This window comes from Choristoneura fumiferana, chromosome 17, assembly GCF_025370935.1.
Source record: "Choristoneura fumiferana chromosome 17, NRCan_CFum_1, whole genome shotgun sequence".
Lineage (NCBI taxonomy): Eukaryota > Metazoa > Arthropoda > Insecta > Lepidoptera > Tortricidae > Choristoneura > Choristoneura fumiferana.
This window is the reverse complement of record NC_133488.1, coordinates 1,774,012-1,789,452: the sequence shown is the minus strand read 5'-3', so window position 1 is coordinate 1,789,452 and position 15,441 is coordinate 1,774,012. Positions and strand designations below refer to the sequence as shown.

The window sequence follows — 15,441 nt, the reverse complement described above, 5'->3', positions numbered from 1 at the left end:
ATCGTATCGCGCGAATTCATACGCGCGTTGTCGAGGTACTAGACTTCAATACATCGCGTCCACAAGCATCGCGCGAATTCAAAATACGCGCGTAAATCGCGTGCACTACGCCAGACTCTCGACTCGCGCGTATTGCGCGTGAGTCGAGATACTAGGGACGCTTTGTTGCGTCCAGTTAACGCGCGAACTCTAGAGCGAGTGCACGTATCGAGTGCCCAAATGCTCGCGCGTTGGTACGCACCTTGTGGACGTAATACGCGCGAGAGAATCGCGGCGAATTCGCCCTTTCTGGACAAGCTCTTGTCACAAATTGCCGCGACTGCTCGCGACGCGATTGTCGCAAAAGTGAATTGCAGCATACGGAGCTGTATGGCCCCGCGCGCACTGCGATAGTAAAATCGCGACCCTGACCTCGCGCCGGCGCTCATTCGGCATTTCGCTCTCCAAGCGTCTACATGTCGGAACCTACTTCTCCAATGGAGTCACAAGACGAGACGCTAGATGTTGACCATTTAATCATGGAAATAGAAGGAAGATCACCTTTGTGGGAGGAGGTTTGTCAAAAAGTTATACCAAAGTGGGACGAACTCACCAACAATAACAAGAAAAAGAAAGGTAAGATTTATTGGGATAGGTTACTTCGGAATCAAATGCAGTTTACAAATTATAACTTTAATTTCCATTTGCACTTATTTAAAATCCAATATTTTTTATTTTTTCTACTCCGAAGGAGCAAGGCAAGACAAGCGACTGATACGAAATCCATGTTCAGAATGAAGAAATCATCGATTCATTCTAAAATCGTGTCGCAAATATTAAAATCGTAGTGCGCGCTTGGCCTAAGGGTATCCGTTCATTTCGTAACTAACGTTTGGCAACCTGATGAATTTCGTAAGTTTTCATTTCGCAACTCTAAAACTGTAAATATTTCAGGATTTATTTCAGGGCCATCGTGTAGAATCTCGTGTACATCGTGTAGTACGAGTATTACATCTTCTTTAATAGTAGATTATTGTCGTGGCCTGGAAGTAGCCAATTGCTGGCTGAGTATGAGTATTAAACGGACGAGCTTGCGAGTCCGTTTAACTAATACGAAGCCAGCAATTGCTATTCCAGCCGAGACTAATATAAAGCTTTTCTCAAAAATGATAAATAATTCTGAAATAGACTAAACTTTTTCTCAAAATATATCATAACATTTTATTTTATTATTTTAATTATTTTTCTTATGCTTTCCCGCCTTTTTTCATTACAAATAAACTGCAGGTGTATTTTTCCACCGAATAAACCACAAGCTGTTTCAGACCCAATTAAAAAGTCCGAAGTTCCAACAAAATATCTGATACTGCCCATTAGACTTGGCTGTAGGTATACGACTTGTGCCAACATTTCTATGGCCTTTTTAACTTAAAAAAAAAGTTGTGACTGTTTGCAGGCGCGCTAATTTATTATTGTCGAGCTAGCGCGCCTGTAATCTTTTTAACTTTTTAATTTTTCGCTGACCATAAACTATGCACTTCACCTACTGATATGTAAATAATGATGTCAACTTTTACGGACATTTTTGAGAAAATTCTTCTTACCACCTTTATGCTGACGATTTGCATATTTATTTTGCTGCTATAATAGCCTCGACGATCTTTATCAACTAATTGAACACATTAACACTGACCTGAATACCGTTCGCGACTGGGCTGCGAGCTTCGGTCTCAAGATAACAAAGAAAAAGCAAGCAGTCGTTATTGGCAGTCCATATTTTATCTCTCGGATGTCTGTCTGACTTGGTGGTTCTAAACTGGTAATTTGATGGTACAATTATTCCTTCTCGTCTACCGTCTGAAATCTGGGGATCATCGTGGACCAAACTCTTTCCCTTTCGAAATTGAAAATACAAACTGAAATATAGATGCACAGAAAAAACAGAAAAATAAGACCATCACTGGGAATCGAACCCAGGTCCTCGGTAATCCGTACCGCGTGCTATACCGCTACACCACTGATGGTCAACGGTACCGACTCGAATTTCCCTATGCACCTCATATCTCAGCTTGTGTTTCTTACTTAGTCACTTACACTGGGTCCCAGTGATGGTCTTATTTTTCTGTTTTTTCTGTGCATCTATATTTCAGTTTGTATTTTCAATTTCGGTTTTACGGGATGACCGTAAAAGTAAAAATTTAGAATTGAAGTAAAAAATACAAAAAAAAAAGATTCCAAAAAACCAATTGACCAATTGATTTGGGACCATTTCGTGGCATACATAAAACTATTTTTTTCTTTATTCTATTTTTTTTTATCCATTGTTCTTATGTTTGTCACGAATAAATGTTTCTTTCTTTCTTTCTTTCTTTCTTTTCAATCTTAATTTGATTGCTTAGAAACGATATCTCTTGTCCGGGTGAGCGGTTAGTTCCAAAGGAATGCCGAAAAAGTTTGAGGGCTTACGGCATAGATGTCGCTAGCGTCGCTGCTTAAGTGACTAAGTAAGAAACACAAGCTGAGATATGAGGTGCATAGGGAAATTCGTGTCGGTACCGTTGACCATCAGTGGTGTAGCGGTATAGCACGCGGTACGGATTACCGAGGACCTGGGTTCGATTCCCAGTGATGGTCTTATTTTTCTGTTTTTTCTGTGCATCTATATTTCAGTTTGTATTTTCAATTTCGGTTTTACGGGATGACCGTAAAAGTAAAAATTTGGAATTGAAATAAAAAATACAAAAAAAAAGATTCCAAAAAACCAAGCTTTCCCTTTCCCTCACGTGAAAGACGGAAAAACATACAAACACACTTTCACATTTATAATATTAAGGGGCTGTTTCACCATCCATTGATTAGTGTTAACTGGTGGTTAAATGTGATGCCATCTCCGTCTATTCGAACAAAACAAATAGAGACGGCATCACATTTAACCGTCAGTTAACACTAATCAATGGATGGTGAAACAGCCCCTAAGTATGTATTGGACACCTTGGTTAAACCTTGACCTGTGGAGTTTCCGAACTATATCCGATCATGAGTTTAAATGACCATGTCAAGGTTTCGACTGCGTGGCGACGGCGGGCGAGGAGGCGCGGCGGCCGCAGAAGACCATACCGTTTGCCGTGGTGGCCTCGCTGCTGGTTGTGTTCCTGGCTTACTGCGGTGTATCCTCGGTGCTTACACTCATGATGCCCTATTATATGCAGGTACGGTAACCTTTGGTTTAGTTTTGATTTAGTTTAAATACAGTTTAGTTTAGTTTTAGTTTGGTTTAATTTAGTTATGTTTTTGTTATGGAGAGGGCTATGCTCGGGATTTCTCTGCGGGATAGAATCATAAATGATGATATCCGCAGTAGAACTAAGGTTACCGACATAGCCCGAAGAATTGCGAAACTGAAGAGGCAGTGGGCGGGGCACATTGCTCGCAGGACTGATGGCCGATGGGGTCAGAAGGTTCTCGAATGGCGTCCGCGGACCGGGAGACGAGCTGTCGGTAGGCCTCCAACAAGATGGAGCGACGACCTGGTTAAGATCGCGGGATCGCGGTGGATGCGGAAAGCACACGCTCGGTCTGAGTGGAGAGCCTTGGGGGAGGCCTATGTCCAGCAGTGGACGTCTTTCGGCTGACGTGATGATGATGATGTTATGTTTTAGTTTAGTTTTAGCTCAGTATTAGTTCAGTTTAGCTTTCACTTAGCTTTAGTTTCGCTTTAGATCTTACCTTAATTTTGGCATAGTTAAGCTTAGTTTTAACACATTTAAGTCATTTCAGGCCATAAATGACATTCATCATCATAGGCCTTGACGTCTTTTACAGATGATTTAAACAGCATCACGACGACACTTATGCTCGTGACGACACTTATGTTCGGGACAGGATCCCCGGCGACAAATGTATTCACCCCCAGATGGTCGGGGGTGGTGGCCTGCTCGTAACGACATTGCTGCATATTGTATATCCCTACAGTTTTGAAGTCTTTCTAACCAAGACGTAATGTACCTACTATTAATGACTGATGCTTTACAGGATGAGAAGGCGCCGTTCCCGTTCGTGTACGACCAGCTGGGGTGGCCCTGGGCCAAGTACGCTGTCAGTGTGGGAGCCATCTGCGCTCTGTGCTCCAGGTATTGCCAGTTGGAAGCAGTTTTGTTTCTATTTAAAACTTCCTTATCATCAGCTTTTTTACTTGAAGCAATAATCTTACTTGGAAAATCTCTATATACCCTTCTGTACTGATAGAAAGAAAGAAAGAAAATACATTCACAACACAAGACAACAATATTATTAGGTACAAAAAAAACGACACAAAGGTATGTGTCATTGCGGTTGTGAATCGGACACTGGCTCAGCATAATGCTGAAGCGTTAATAACACCCCTCTTTTTGCGTCGGGGGTTAAAAACACCCCAGCGTTGATTTTCAGCCAGCACCGTCGGCAACCCTCGGACGGTTATAAAGACATACTACACACCATTAACTACATAAGACTACATAAATAAATAGATAATTTGTAAACTATAAAACTTATTGTGTGACTTTAAAAACATAAAAATAAATGTATTAGGTACGTAGATATAATTAATTTTACAACTATTATTATTATGCACTTACTTGCCAAGTATACGTAACGCGGGCTAAAAAGAAAAATTAAATTAAAGGAAACGAAACAAAAAAGCAGTTTTGTGAAATTGTCCTGGAAAGAAGAGGAATTAAGATTTTTGAAATGCCAACAAATATCCTTTAAGCTTTCGCCCAAAGGTGTACCTGCTAGTCACTCCGAGGATGGGAGGGGGAATATCATTCCATGATATTCATTCATTCTGATGATATTTATGTTATTTATCCCCCCCCTAGTCTGCTGGGCGCCGTGTTCCCCCTCCCCCGTATCATCTACGCGATGTCGAACGACGGTCTCCTGTACCGCTGCATGGGCCGCGTCAGCGAGCGCTTCCAGACACCGCTGGTTGGCACCATCGTCGCTGGACTCTTCACAGGTAATGTGGCAAAATATAGACATACATATGTACGGTCAAGGAATTCAATTCATGGAACCAATTCACAGTAAACGTCATAGTAACATCGCATGTAACGAGGAATTGTAATGACTTTTCCTTTAAAAAGGTTCCATGGTGTCTCATAAATTAAAGTCTTTTGTAATTTTGTGAATAAATAAATAATAAAGAAATCACACTAACCTGTCTATCACCCATCACCACACTGGACTGACGCGTTTCAAACTCAACCAGAGCTCATCCTCAGAGCAACACAACCGTTCACCATGCTACCAGATTTTTGACTTGGACACGCCCTCACAGATACCGTCCCCTGCACAAGAAGAAAAAAACCTGGGTGGCGGTGGTTATATTGGACGTAAAACTTGGCCAACTGTCCCGCCGGATATCCGGTATCTGGCCAAACAACTATCCGTTGCATTTAGAAATAGAAATATTTTATTCGCACTTCGCAAATTACATAAAACACCAAAAAAAAAACAAGTATTAAGTACCTACGTGGTAAGTAGGTATTTGCGAACTCGCGAAGCGGTCTCAGCTCAGCATAGTGTTGGCTGTAGAGGCCACGCTGATCTTCCGCTGCTTGGCGAATTCATGGAGGCCGACAAAAATTCACTAAAAATAAACCAAAAAAGAACAAACAAAAATTAATAAAATTTAGATATCAAAAATAAAAATTCAAAACCAAATAAAATAATAACAATAATGAAAACAAATAACACGAAACCAAACAAAAGACGCGTTTATATAAATTATTAACAAAACAAAACAGGGTAGGTAACACACCACTTAAAACCCGACACCACGACACGCTTGCACACGCCCTCCAACGCGTGTCAGTAGGTACCAATCAGTCCCATAGTCAGTATGGTCAGGTGCAGATCTGATAGAAACATGCGTCGGACGACGTGGCGCGGGGTCGTGCTTCAGTAGTATCTATTACCGCTTTAAATTAATTTAATCCTGCCATGAAGCAGCAGTGCTTGCACTGTTGTGTTTCGGCGTGGAGAGTAAGACAGCCGGTGAAATTACTGGCACTAGAGGTATCCCATCTTGGGCCTCTAGGTTGGCAACGCATCTGCAATACCCCTGGTGTTGTAGATGTTTATGGGCGATGGTGATCTCTTACCATCAGGAGACCCACTTGCTCGTTTGCCATCCAGTCGAATAAAAAAAAAGTGATTTGATTACTAATGATGGTAAACGACTAGAGTATTCGGTGGTGTTCCGTAATCCTGGAGGTGTCGTGATGCAGGCACCCTGGCGATGATCTTCGAGCTGGAGCAGCTGATCCACATGATGTCGATCGGGACGCTGCTGGCGTACTCCATGGTCGCGTCATGCGTGCTGCTGCTGAGGTAACTCCTTTTTAACTAACCAGCGATTGACCTCTCGATACCGTCTTTACCATAAGGGCACACGCGGCCCGTGCCACTATATGTATACCGAATTTCATCTAAATCGGTTCAGCGGTTTAGACGTGATGAAGTAACAAACAAACAAACGTTAAGGTGAATTTGAGTTTGAACAAACAAACAAACAGACTTGAACTTTCGCATTTATAATATTAGTATGATTTGAGGGGAGGCCTATGCCCAGCCCCAGCTATGAATATTTCTGAAAAAGTAGTCCATCTTCAGTTGTCCACTTATTAAAAAATATATATATTTCCTGACGCTATTTTAACACAAAAAACAAGTAATATTGTGTTTAAATATATACAAAACCTTGTGGTAAAGGTGATAAAAAGTCAGATAATCCTTGTTGTTGGATCCAATAGAAAGTTTCGACGTATTTAGATACAAAATTACGATTTTTTCCTCACAACATTTCGCGACGTTTTCCTGACGTCAAGTAATTTTGGATGTTTTGTGCAGTTTATGTTTTATGGTCTCGTCCTTAGTGTTCATAATTACATGACAAACTGATTTCTTGTCAATTTCATGACGGAACAGCTTTTTGAGAAATACTCAATATCCTCCTAAGTCCCCGCGTACAAAATTTTGCATATAATGTCCAATCAAATGTCAACTTTTCTTGATTGTCATTAAGTTTTAAATTCTTGCATTAAACATTTGACGCCGGTTCTCAAGAGGTTAAATGTAAGCTGGGATGATGATGATGATGATTGGTATAATAAAAATACTATTAATGTTGTAGGTACGAGCGCACCCAATCGGCCCACAAAGCGGCGGACCCTTTGAACCTGTCAGTCCGAGCGGTGCTGCGCCAGCTCGTGAACGCGGACCGTGCGCCCGCGCCCACCCGGCTCAGCGCTGCCACCGTCACCGCACTCGTCACCTTGTACGGTAAGCTTACATTTATTACTCGTCCCGCAGGAATTTTGCATTTGGATTATTCCTTGTCTACACCATAAAGAGAACTTATTCAGTACAAATGAAAAGTCGTCCACGTAAATTGACTATTTGTGGAAATCTATGCCAAAAGGGTCCTTATGGCAGGTATTGAGCTACGCATAGATCCTAAGTCTGCGTTTTTCAACCCTTATAGTTTCGTCATGTCTGTCATTCTGTCTGTCTGTCTGTCTGTCCGTCCGTCCGCGGCTTTGCTGAGGGACTATCAATGCTAGAAAGCTATAATTTGTCACAGATATATATGTAAACTATGCCGACAAAATGGTACAATAAAAAAATTAAAAAAAAAAATTTTTTTAGGGTACCTCTCATAGACGTAAAGTGGGGGTGATTTTTTTTTCTCGGCCAACCCTATAGTGTGGGTTATCGTTGGATAGATCTTTTAAAACCGTTAGGGGTTATTTTTTTTGCGAAATATTCAAATTTAAAGTGCAAATTTTCATTAAAATCGAGCGTTCCCCCCTCTAAAATCTAAACCGGTGGGTGGAAAACTATAACGGATAAGTTTGCTTCAGAATTATTAGTAGTTTTGCCCTTAAATAGCAGCCTAAGGTATAAAATATACCTAAACTTGGAAGATTCCGGATAAAATACGAAATCCTTAGAAAAATATTACTTTTTTTTTGTAATGGCTACGGAACCCTATTTCGGGCGTGTCAAACACGGTCTTGGCCGGTTTTTTCTATTAAACTATACTACTTTTGTCCCCTCGCTGATGGGACAAAACAACAACAAGAAATAGTCGATCCACCCTGATACAAAAATAATCAACCCTAAGTCACATACTTTAAAAAAAAAACCTTAAACCTTAGCATGTGTATGCTAAGTATTACACTTTTGAGAAATCGTTAAAAGAAGTTTGAAACTCATTTTAAGTATGTTCCACTGGAAGTTACATAGATGATGATTGATTATGTATCTCAAGGTGTTTTTCTTTGGTATTGTTAATGTGACTTCCAGATCGTGAAAAATCAACCTTTGATTAGAGGAAGTTTGATAACAAAAAAAAAAATGAATTCGGATCAAAGTTGATCTAACATCTGGTAGCACGGTGAACTGTTGTGTTGCTCTGAAGATGAGCTCTGGTTGATACGCGTCGGTGTAATATGGTGGTGGTGTTAGTTGGGTTTTTGTGATTTGTGTGTGTTCTTACAGTGTGGCGGTGGAGGAACTGCATGAACACGCATATTTTGCATAAGCTTAGCTATCGTAAGGTCGCGGGTTAGCAAAGTAATAAGGGCTATCGTTTTTTGTCTTCCTAGATGGCGCCACTGTTGCGTGAGGTTTTAAGTGTGGCTTTCAAAGTCTGTTATTACGGGCGTGAAAACAAAGTTTAGATTAAAATCATATTTAATACACCTTAAAACCGTACCATAAAAATATCGAGCAACCACAGTGTTGCGTAGTCCCGTTTTGTTAGGAAAAAAAGGGAGGACAAAAGATTACGAAAGACAAAACTGTCTCAAAACACAGACATTCATTGCCCTGTAACGCATAAGTGCCATAATTAATTTCAGGTAATGCAAAATATTCACAAAATTATTCTAATTATAAATAAACCCGCGTGCGTAGCTCACACAAAAACTATGAGATTTGACATTTCGGAGACCTCACGCTACACTAGCGCCTCTAGCGGCGAATTCATACGCGATAGCCCTCATTGTTTCAGTTCATTGACGTCTATAATGATTTAATACTTCCGTTTGTTTGCAGGCATCTGGTGTTTCGTGATGATGTCAAGCGTGAACCACTACGGCGCAGCGCTGTGGTCGCAGCCGGGAGCGTTGGCTGTGTTCGGTAGCGGCTCGCTACTTGTGGTGGCTACACTGTTCGCTATATCGCGGCAGCCCGTGTCGGAGAAGAAACTGGCTTTCTCAGTAAGCATTTTCTACACTGAATTGTTTGCGTCCATACATATTTTTTTCGAACTGATTTGTGATGTGCAATAATAAAGAATATTTGTATAGTATCTTTTTAGGGTTCCGGAGACAAAACGGCAAAAACGGAACTCTTATAGTTTCGCAATGTCTGTCTGTCTGTCCGTTCGTCCGTCAATCTGTCTGTCTGTCTATGCTAAAAAGCTGTCATTTTGCATGTAGAAATTATGCCGACAAAGTGCTAAAATAAATTATAGAAAAAAAAACATCACCATCTCGGCCTACCCCACTGCTGGCACGGGCCTCCTCTTAGAATGAGAGGGCTTGGGCCGCAGTTCCCACCCGGATTCAGTACGGATTGGGAACTTCACACACACCATTAGATTGATTTCCATTACCGTAAAGCACAAAATTTCAAATGTTATTTAGCACTTGTTGTCGTTCATTGTAAAGTTCTAAGGGGGCGGCCTTTGTTCAGCAGTGGACGTCTTCTGGCTGATGATGATGATGACTTGAATTACGAAAAACTAAGAGGTACACTATCCTCTGCTTGGAGGCCATAGGTCAAACCACTAGGCCACTATGGCAGCTTTTCTTTGGTGATTTAAATTTGTACGGAACCCTCAGCGCGCGAGTCCGGCACACACTTAGCTAACATCCGCCCCTTGCCCCAGGTCCCGCTGGTCCCGTGGCTGCCTGGCCTCAGTATCCTCATCAACGTGTATCTGATGCTGAACCTGGATTACATGACGTGGATACGGTTTGCCGTCTGGATCGCCGCAGGTCAGTGAATCGTTTGATAACTTTGATATTATCATTATCTTCGTCGTCATCATTACAATACAAGTAATAGGCAGTAGTTCGACTTCATACTAGCGCCCGAATCGACGCACGCACACAGCCAAGCGTCATTTACACGGCCGCTAACCAATCTTCGCAAGACAAAACTACGCAGTGCCACGCCGCGCGCCGCGCAGTCCGGTCGCTGGTCGAGGGCTGTGCCGCGCCGCCCGCTCTACTCGCCCCCGATTCGATTCCGTAACGTGGCTTTAGCGCTCGGTACTAACTCTTCACGAATGAGTTTTTTTTATGTGATAAAATTCAACAAGTCGTTTCGAACTTCCTGCAATAGACGCAGTTTTTTTTCTATTACACACTTATAATTGAATTAATAAATAAATAATCGTAAAATTAACATATGTTATATTCCTGCACCTAAAACTACACACATACAATAAAAATTTACACACGTCTGTTTAACTTTTTGTAGACGCCAACCCTAGCGCTCCGCCCAGGCTGTAGGTATAAATTTCAAGAATACGGCCGAGTCAATCTACTGCCTATTATTTGTATTGTGTCATCATCGTCATTATAGCCGTCGTAATCGTAATCTTCCTCGTCATCATCATAATCATCGTCGTCTTCGTCGTCGTCATAATATTATCATTATCCACGTCTTTGTTATCATCATAGTCCTCGTCCCTACTATCATCATCATCAAAGTCATCATCATCATGGTTTCGTCGTCGTCGTCATCACCATCATCGTCGTCGTCGTCATACTACGATTAAAGATTCAAACTCCCTATCGTGCCGTCCCCCTCACGCTAATAATATTTAATACGAGCGCAAGCGAGACGGTACTATACGAACTAAAATTTTCGGAGCAGGCCCAATCTAGTGTGTAACAAAATCATGCTAATTCACAGGCCTCCTGATCTACGCAACATACGGCGCGTGGCACAGCTCAGAGCGGCGCCGCAATCCGGACGTCCAGTTGTCCGTGCTACACAATGACAGCCACACGGCTTTACTCGCCCACAACGCCCTCGGCTGACCCCCGACCAGCCCCACGGGTACCGTCGTCTCTTTCATATCCAGCATATAGGATAAGGATAAGAAACACCATGAAGCTTTTCGTAGAGAGTTCTTACTTGTCGATAGTAATTAATAATGCTTTTTAATTTGTTGCGTGTTGAAAAAAATGTAAAAAAAATGTATTTCAATCAACAAAAATACAAATAAAACTTACATATTGTACAAATTTTTAAATGATATGAAAACTTTAAAGTTATTGAAAATTCACAAAACTGAAAATTCTTGGCTCAATCTTTAAAACTATGTAGGTATGGTAAAGAAAATCAGGACTTACGAGGTTAAGTGTGTTGCAGCATTGCAAACCAGCCGTCGAATCTCCCGGCTCAGCAAATTACAAAATTTACTGAGAATTTGAGTATTATTGCAATACGTTGCCTTTAAGTAAGTTTTAAGTGTAATTACTAAGTAAGATTATTGTTACTGTGTGACGTTAACCATTATAATCTCAAAAAAATCTCAACTGCATCTGTTCCTAAACCTAGCAGCCAAAGTATTTAATTTTATATTATTTAATTTTTTTTAACTTGTCTCGTTTGTATCGGTTAAATCCTGAAATTACCAGCACAATATGGTTTTTCACTTTTTTTTTACTTTATATGTATACATTTTATCGAATGGAATAAAAATTAAGCTACCTCTAAATACACATAACAGAGTTACAGAGGCTTGAAGAAACGTGACGTTATATGCAAGTAGCGCCATGTCTACTACATAGATAGAAGCGTTTCAGAAAGAGATAAATAGTATAGAATTGTAGATTTAAAACAAAACACTTAAATTTTATTTTCAACCATACTAATTTTTTCTTCACTAAACATTTGGCAAATGACAAATTCTAGACTTGTCCAATCGTCACTATTTTGGAAAAGCTCGTATCTGAGATCAATAAGTCAACAAGATTGACCCTTGAGATAATGTCCATAAAGGTCACTTAGAAAAACTATTAATTGTCGTACTTAAATTTTTAAATTAGTGACGAAATGTATTATAAAATATTTACTTTTTACTCTAGTTCTGATGGTTTATTTCTTCTGTACTTTGGACTAAAATGTAATGTAAAGATTCGACTGGTATACCGTAAACTGCTTCAACTTTGCCCTCTGGCCCCAACATTGCCTGATTCGATTTAGAGTCGATAACTTAGCACCCTTTAGGTTTTAAAACTTTTATCCCCCCGTAATAATAATTCCCGTGTAGATAAAAGTTTAAAACCTATAAGAGTGCTAAGTTATCGACTCTAAATCAACTCAGGCAATGTTAGGGCCAGAGGGCAAAGTTGAAGCAGTTTACGGTAATTGGGCCAATCAACTTTTTTACCGACACTAATCTGTCCGCGACATTTTTCAAACAATTGCAGATTTTTGTAAGTAAACATATTTTTTCTGTAATTTAATAGATGGTGTACATGAATACATGCCGTCCTACGTAAGTTCAACCTATTAAACCGTGAAATATCTCGTTGGAAGTACGATTTTTTGGTAACGCCAGAGACAATTTTGGTAACGCAGGAGACGCCCAAAGTGTCGGTAAAATAGTTGATTGGCCCAATTAATAGAATTTGTAGATGTAGTACTTATTAGAATTTAGGAAATTGCGAGTGATTCCTGTATTACATAGGCGCTTGGCTGTGAAACAACATTATGTATTTCTACCAGACGGTACTTACTTTTTTCTTGAATTTAGTTGGTAGACTTGGTAAACTGAATATCGGCCTTGAAACTGGTTTACCATTTCTTTGACAATTCCTATTAAATTAATAAATCATTCAATAAGTATTATGATTAATATATATGTGAATAGCATTAAGATAATTATCAAGTTTTTTATTTCTGTTTATGCTTGTTTGTATTGCAGTATTACGGTCAATATAATATTTTTCACAAGTTGATTGTTTTATTAACCGTAGACATCGCGGAGAAACTGTATACTTTTTTGTTGTTTACAGTTATAACGGTGAATCTTGTTTTGAGAACACGGTACAAATTTCGCTATCAGAGTAATTCGTCTCGTTAGTTTTTCGTTCAATTCTTGTTTTGTCTAATCGAATCTAAAAATCGACAGGGAAGAAATATGTCTAATGAAGACCGTGACTAAAAACGAATAAGACTTATTAAGAATGAGACAAGTTACAGAATTGAACTTAGGAAGATAGGGACAGTGAAAAAGACGAATAAAGAATGAGTGACGAATACAGAATGAGACGAAACAAGAATTGAATGAAAAACAAATGAGACGAATTACTCTGATATTCAAATTTCACTGTATCCATTATTAATCTCTCGTTGCGACCTTTCCATACGCTGCTTTGATGGGTACTGAGACTGAGGTACAGTCAAGGGCAAAGATATCGACACGGCCAAAGTTGCAAAAATATGTATACACGTCTTTATGCACTTAACATTAAGGCCGTGTATACATATTTTTGCAACTTTGACCGTGTCGATATCTTTGCCCTTGACTGTAGCATGACAAATGGTTCAATCGACTTTTTAGTGTTGGTATTCTGTCCCGTGACCCAAGAGACATCATTGATACACTTGCTTAGAAAAATGTTTGCAATGTATACTACTAGCATGCTTAGGAGATGAGCCACGAAGGAATTGCCAACTGTCACAACTCCTAACTTAAAGTGGATTTGTACCCCATAAAATCATAGTTATAATAAGTGACCCAGGAGACGTAACCATGGTAGCTACACTTAAAAGTTGATTGACCCAACTACGACGATTATCAACACTTTGACACTCGGCAATTCTACAAAACGTCTAATCCGGCTTCGTATATTAGACAAGGTAACAAGCTTGATAGTAAAAAACAAAACAAATAGTAATTTGTTTGTAATTTACCTTTACAATTTAAACCCAAACATCCCGAGTGTCACAGTGGAAATAATCGGCATAGTACGAATGTAAAATGTGTAAAAGCCGTGGTGGCCTAGTGGTTTGACCTATCGCCTCTCAAGCAGAGGGTCGTGGGTTCAAACCCCGGCTCGCACCTCTGAGTTTTTCGAAATTCATGTGCGGAATTACATTTGAAATTTACCACGAGCTTTGCGGTAAAGGAAAACATCGTGAGGAAACCTGCACAAATCTGCGAAGCAATTCAATGGTGTGTGTGAAGTTCCCAATCCGCACTGGGCCCGCGTGGGAACTATGGCCCAAGCCCTCTTGTTCTGAGAGGAGGCCTGTGCCCAGCAGTGGGACGTATATAGGCTGGGATGATGACGAATGTTTAGAAGAAAATACGATGGGTAAGTATTACTTACATCATCTGCAATTCGTTATGCTTATAAGTCAAAAGAAATTTAATCAATTCAAATAAATTTTATTTCATTTTCGACTTTATCAAATCACAGTTTGTTAATTTACACTAATTTACTTATAACTATTTACATCGTTTATAAGTTAACAATCACATAAACCCTAACATTACCTGATTATCACGGGAATGCTATCACAATCATACCATTAAATACTAAGCTATTCTAAACTGATCAGCAAATCCAGCATAACACTATATTTATTGTAACAGCTATATACAATTCAAGCTGTAATCACATAACATTAATAGTAACTACATAATAAATTCAACACGCGCGTTTGACAACAACTATATTAATCTAGCAGCCAGATCACCGCCAACCTTGTTAGAGCAGTCACAGAGTACAATTTCGAGTGACAACTGCCAGAGAGAATAATGTGAGGGAAAGTCGTAATAGAGAGATCTCTCTCGAGGCAGATATGTGCAAAACTCGAACTTCGTATGTTGCCGTCCCGCTGACGCTTATGTCATTTAATACGCGAGTGAAAGGGACGGTGCGATACGAACTTCGATTTGCGAGTTTCGTAGTAGCCCCTCTGGGGACTGAAGTCCGAAGGAAGAGCGTCGGAAGTTGTCTTTATGTGTCCAAGTTGAGAAACTTTGATGGTGCGATTTTGTAGTTTCTATATTTGCTCACTAGATGGCGGTAGGAGTCGCTACAAAAGAATCACTATGTATGAAACGATAGCGGTGAGGATCTGCTCTACTGTGTGGAGAAGAAGTACAAATATTAAAAGAATAATGTTTTTTGTGTAGTGTTTGTGTGTTTTTTCTGCTGATGTGTATTAGGGCGGTCTCTGCATGAAACATAAAGTGTCGCACACACGTAGACATTGCGGATTAACGAGACAAAATTATAGTTCGCTTTTTGTAAATAATTTTTTTAATGCTTTGATTTGCTGATTACAAATTAAATTGCCTTTTTATTAAAAAAGCTACATAAATATTTACATTATTTAAATTCAAATACTCGTATATACATACATTTCGTGCAT

The 15,441-nt window shown here is 39.9% G+C and overlaps 1 protein-coding gene across 2 annotated transcripts in view; it reads left to right on the top strand.

The window, feature by feature from the left end:
• The window catches only part of LOC141437518 (cationic amino acid transporter 2), a 29,833-nt gene extending 16,825 nt beyond the window's left edge, over positions 1-13,008 (top strand). For both annotated transcript variants that reach the window (XM_074100957.1, XM_074100958.1), the window contains exons 7-14: positions 3,040-3,188; positions 4,012-4,109; positions 4,839-4,978; positions 6,252-6,354; positions 7,157-7,305; positions 9,085-9,248; positions 9,923-10,031; positions 10,957-13,008. In XM_074100957.1, the coding sequence (XP_073957058.1) occupies positions 3,040-3,188; positions 4,012-4,109; positions 4,839-4,978; positions 6,252-6,354; positions 7,157-7,305; positions 9,085-9,248; positions 9,923-10,031; positions 10,957-11,084 (1,040 nt within the window). In that variant the 3' untranslated portion in view covers positions 11,085-13,008. The remainder of the gene's footprint in view (positions 1-3,039; positions 3,189-4,011; positions 4,110-4,838; positions 4,979-6,251; positions 6,355-7,156; positions 7,306-9,084; positions 9,249-9,922; positions 10,032-10,956) is intronic.
• The last annotated feature ends 2,433 nt before the right edge of the window (positions 13,009-15,441 follow it).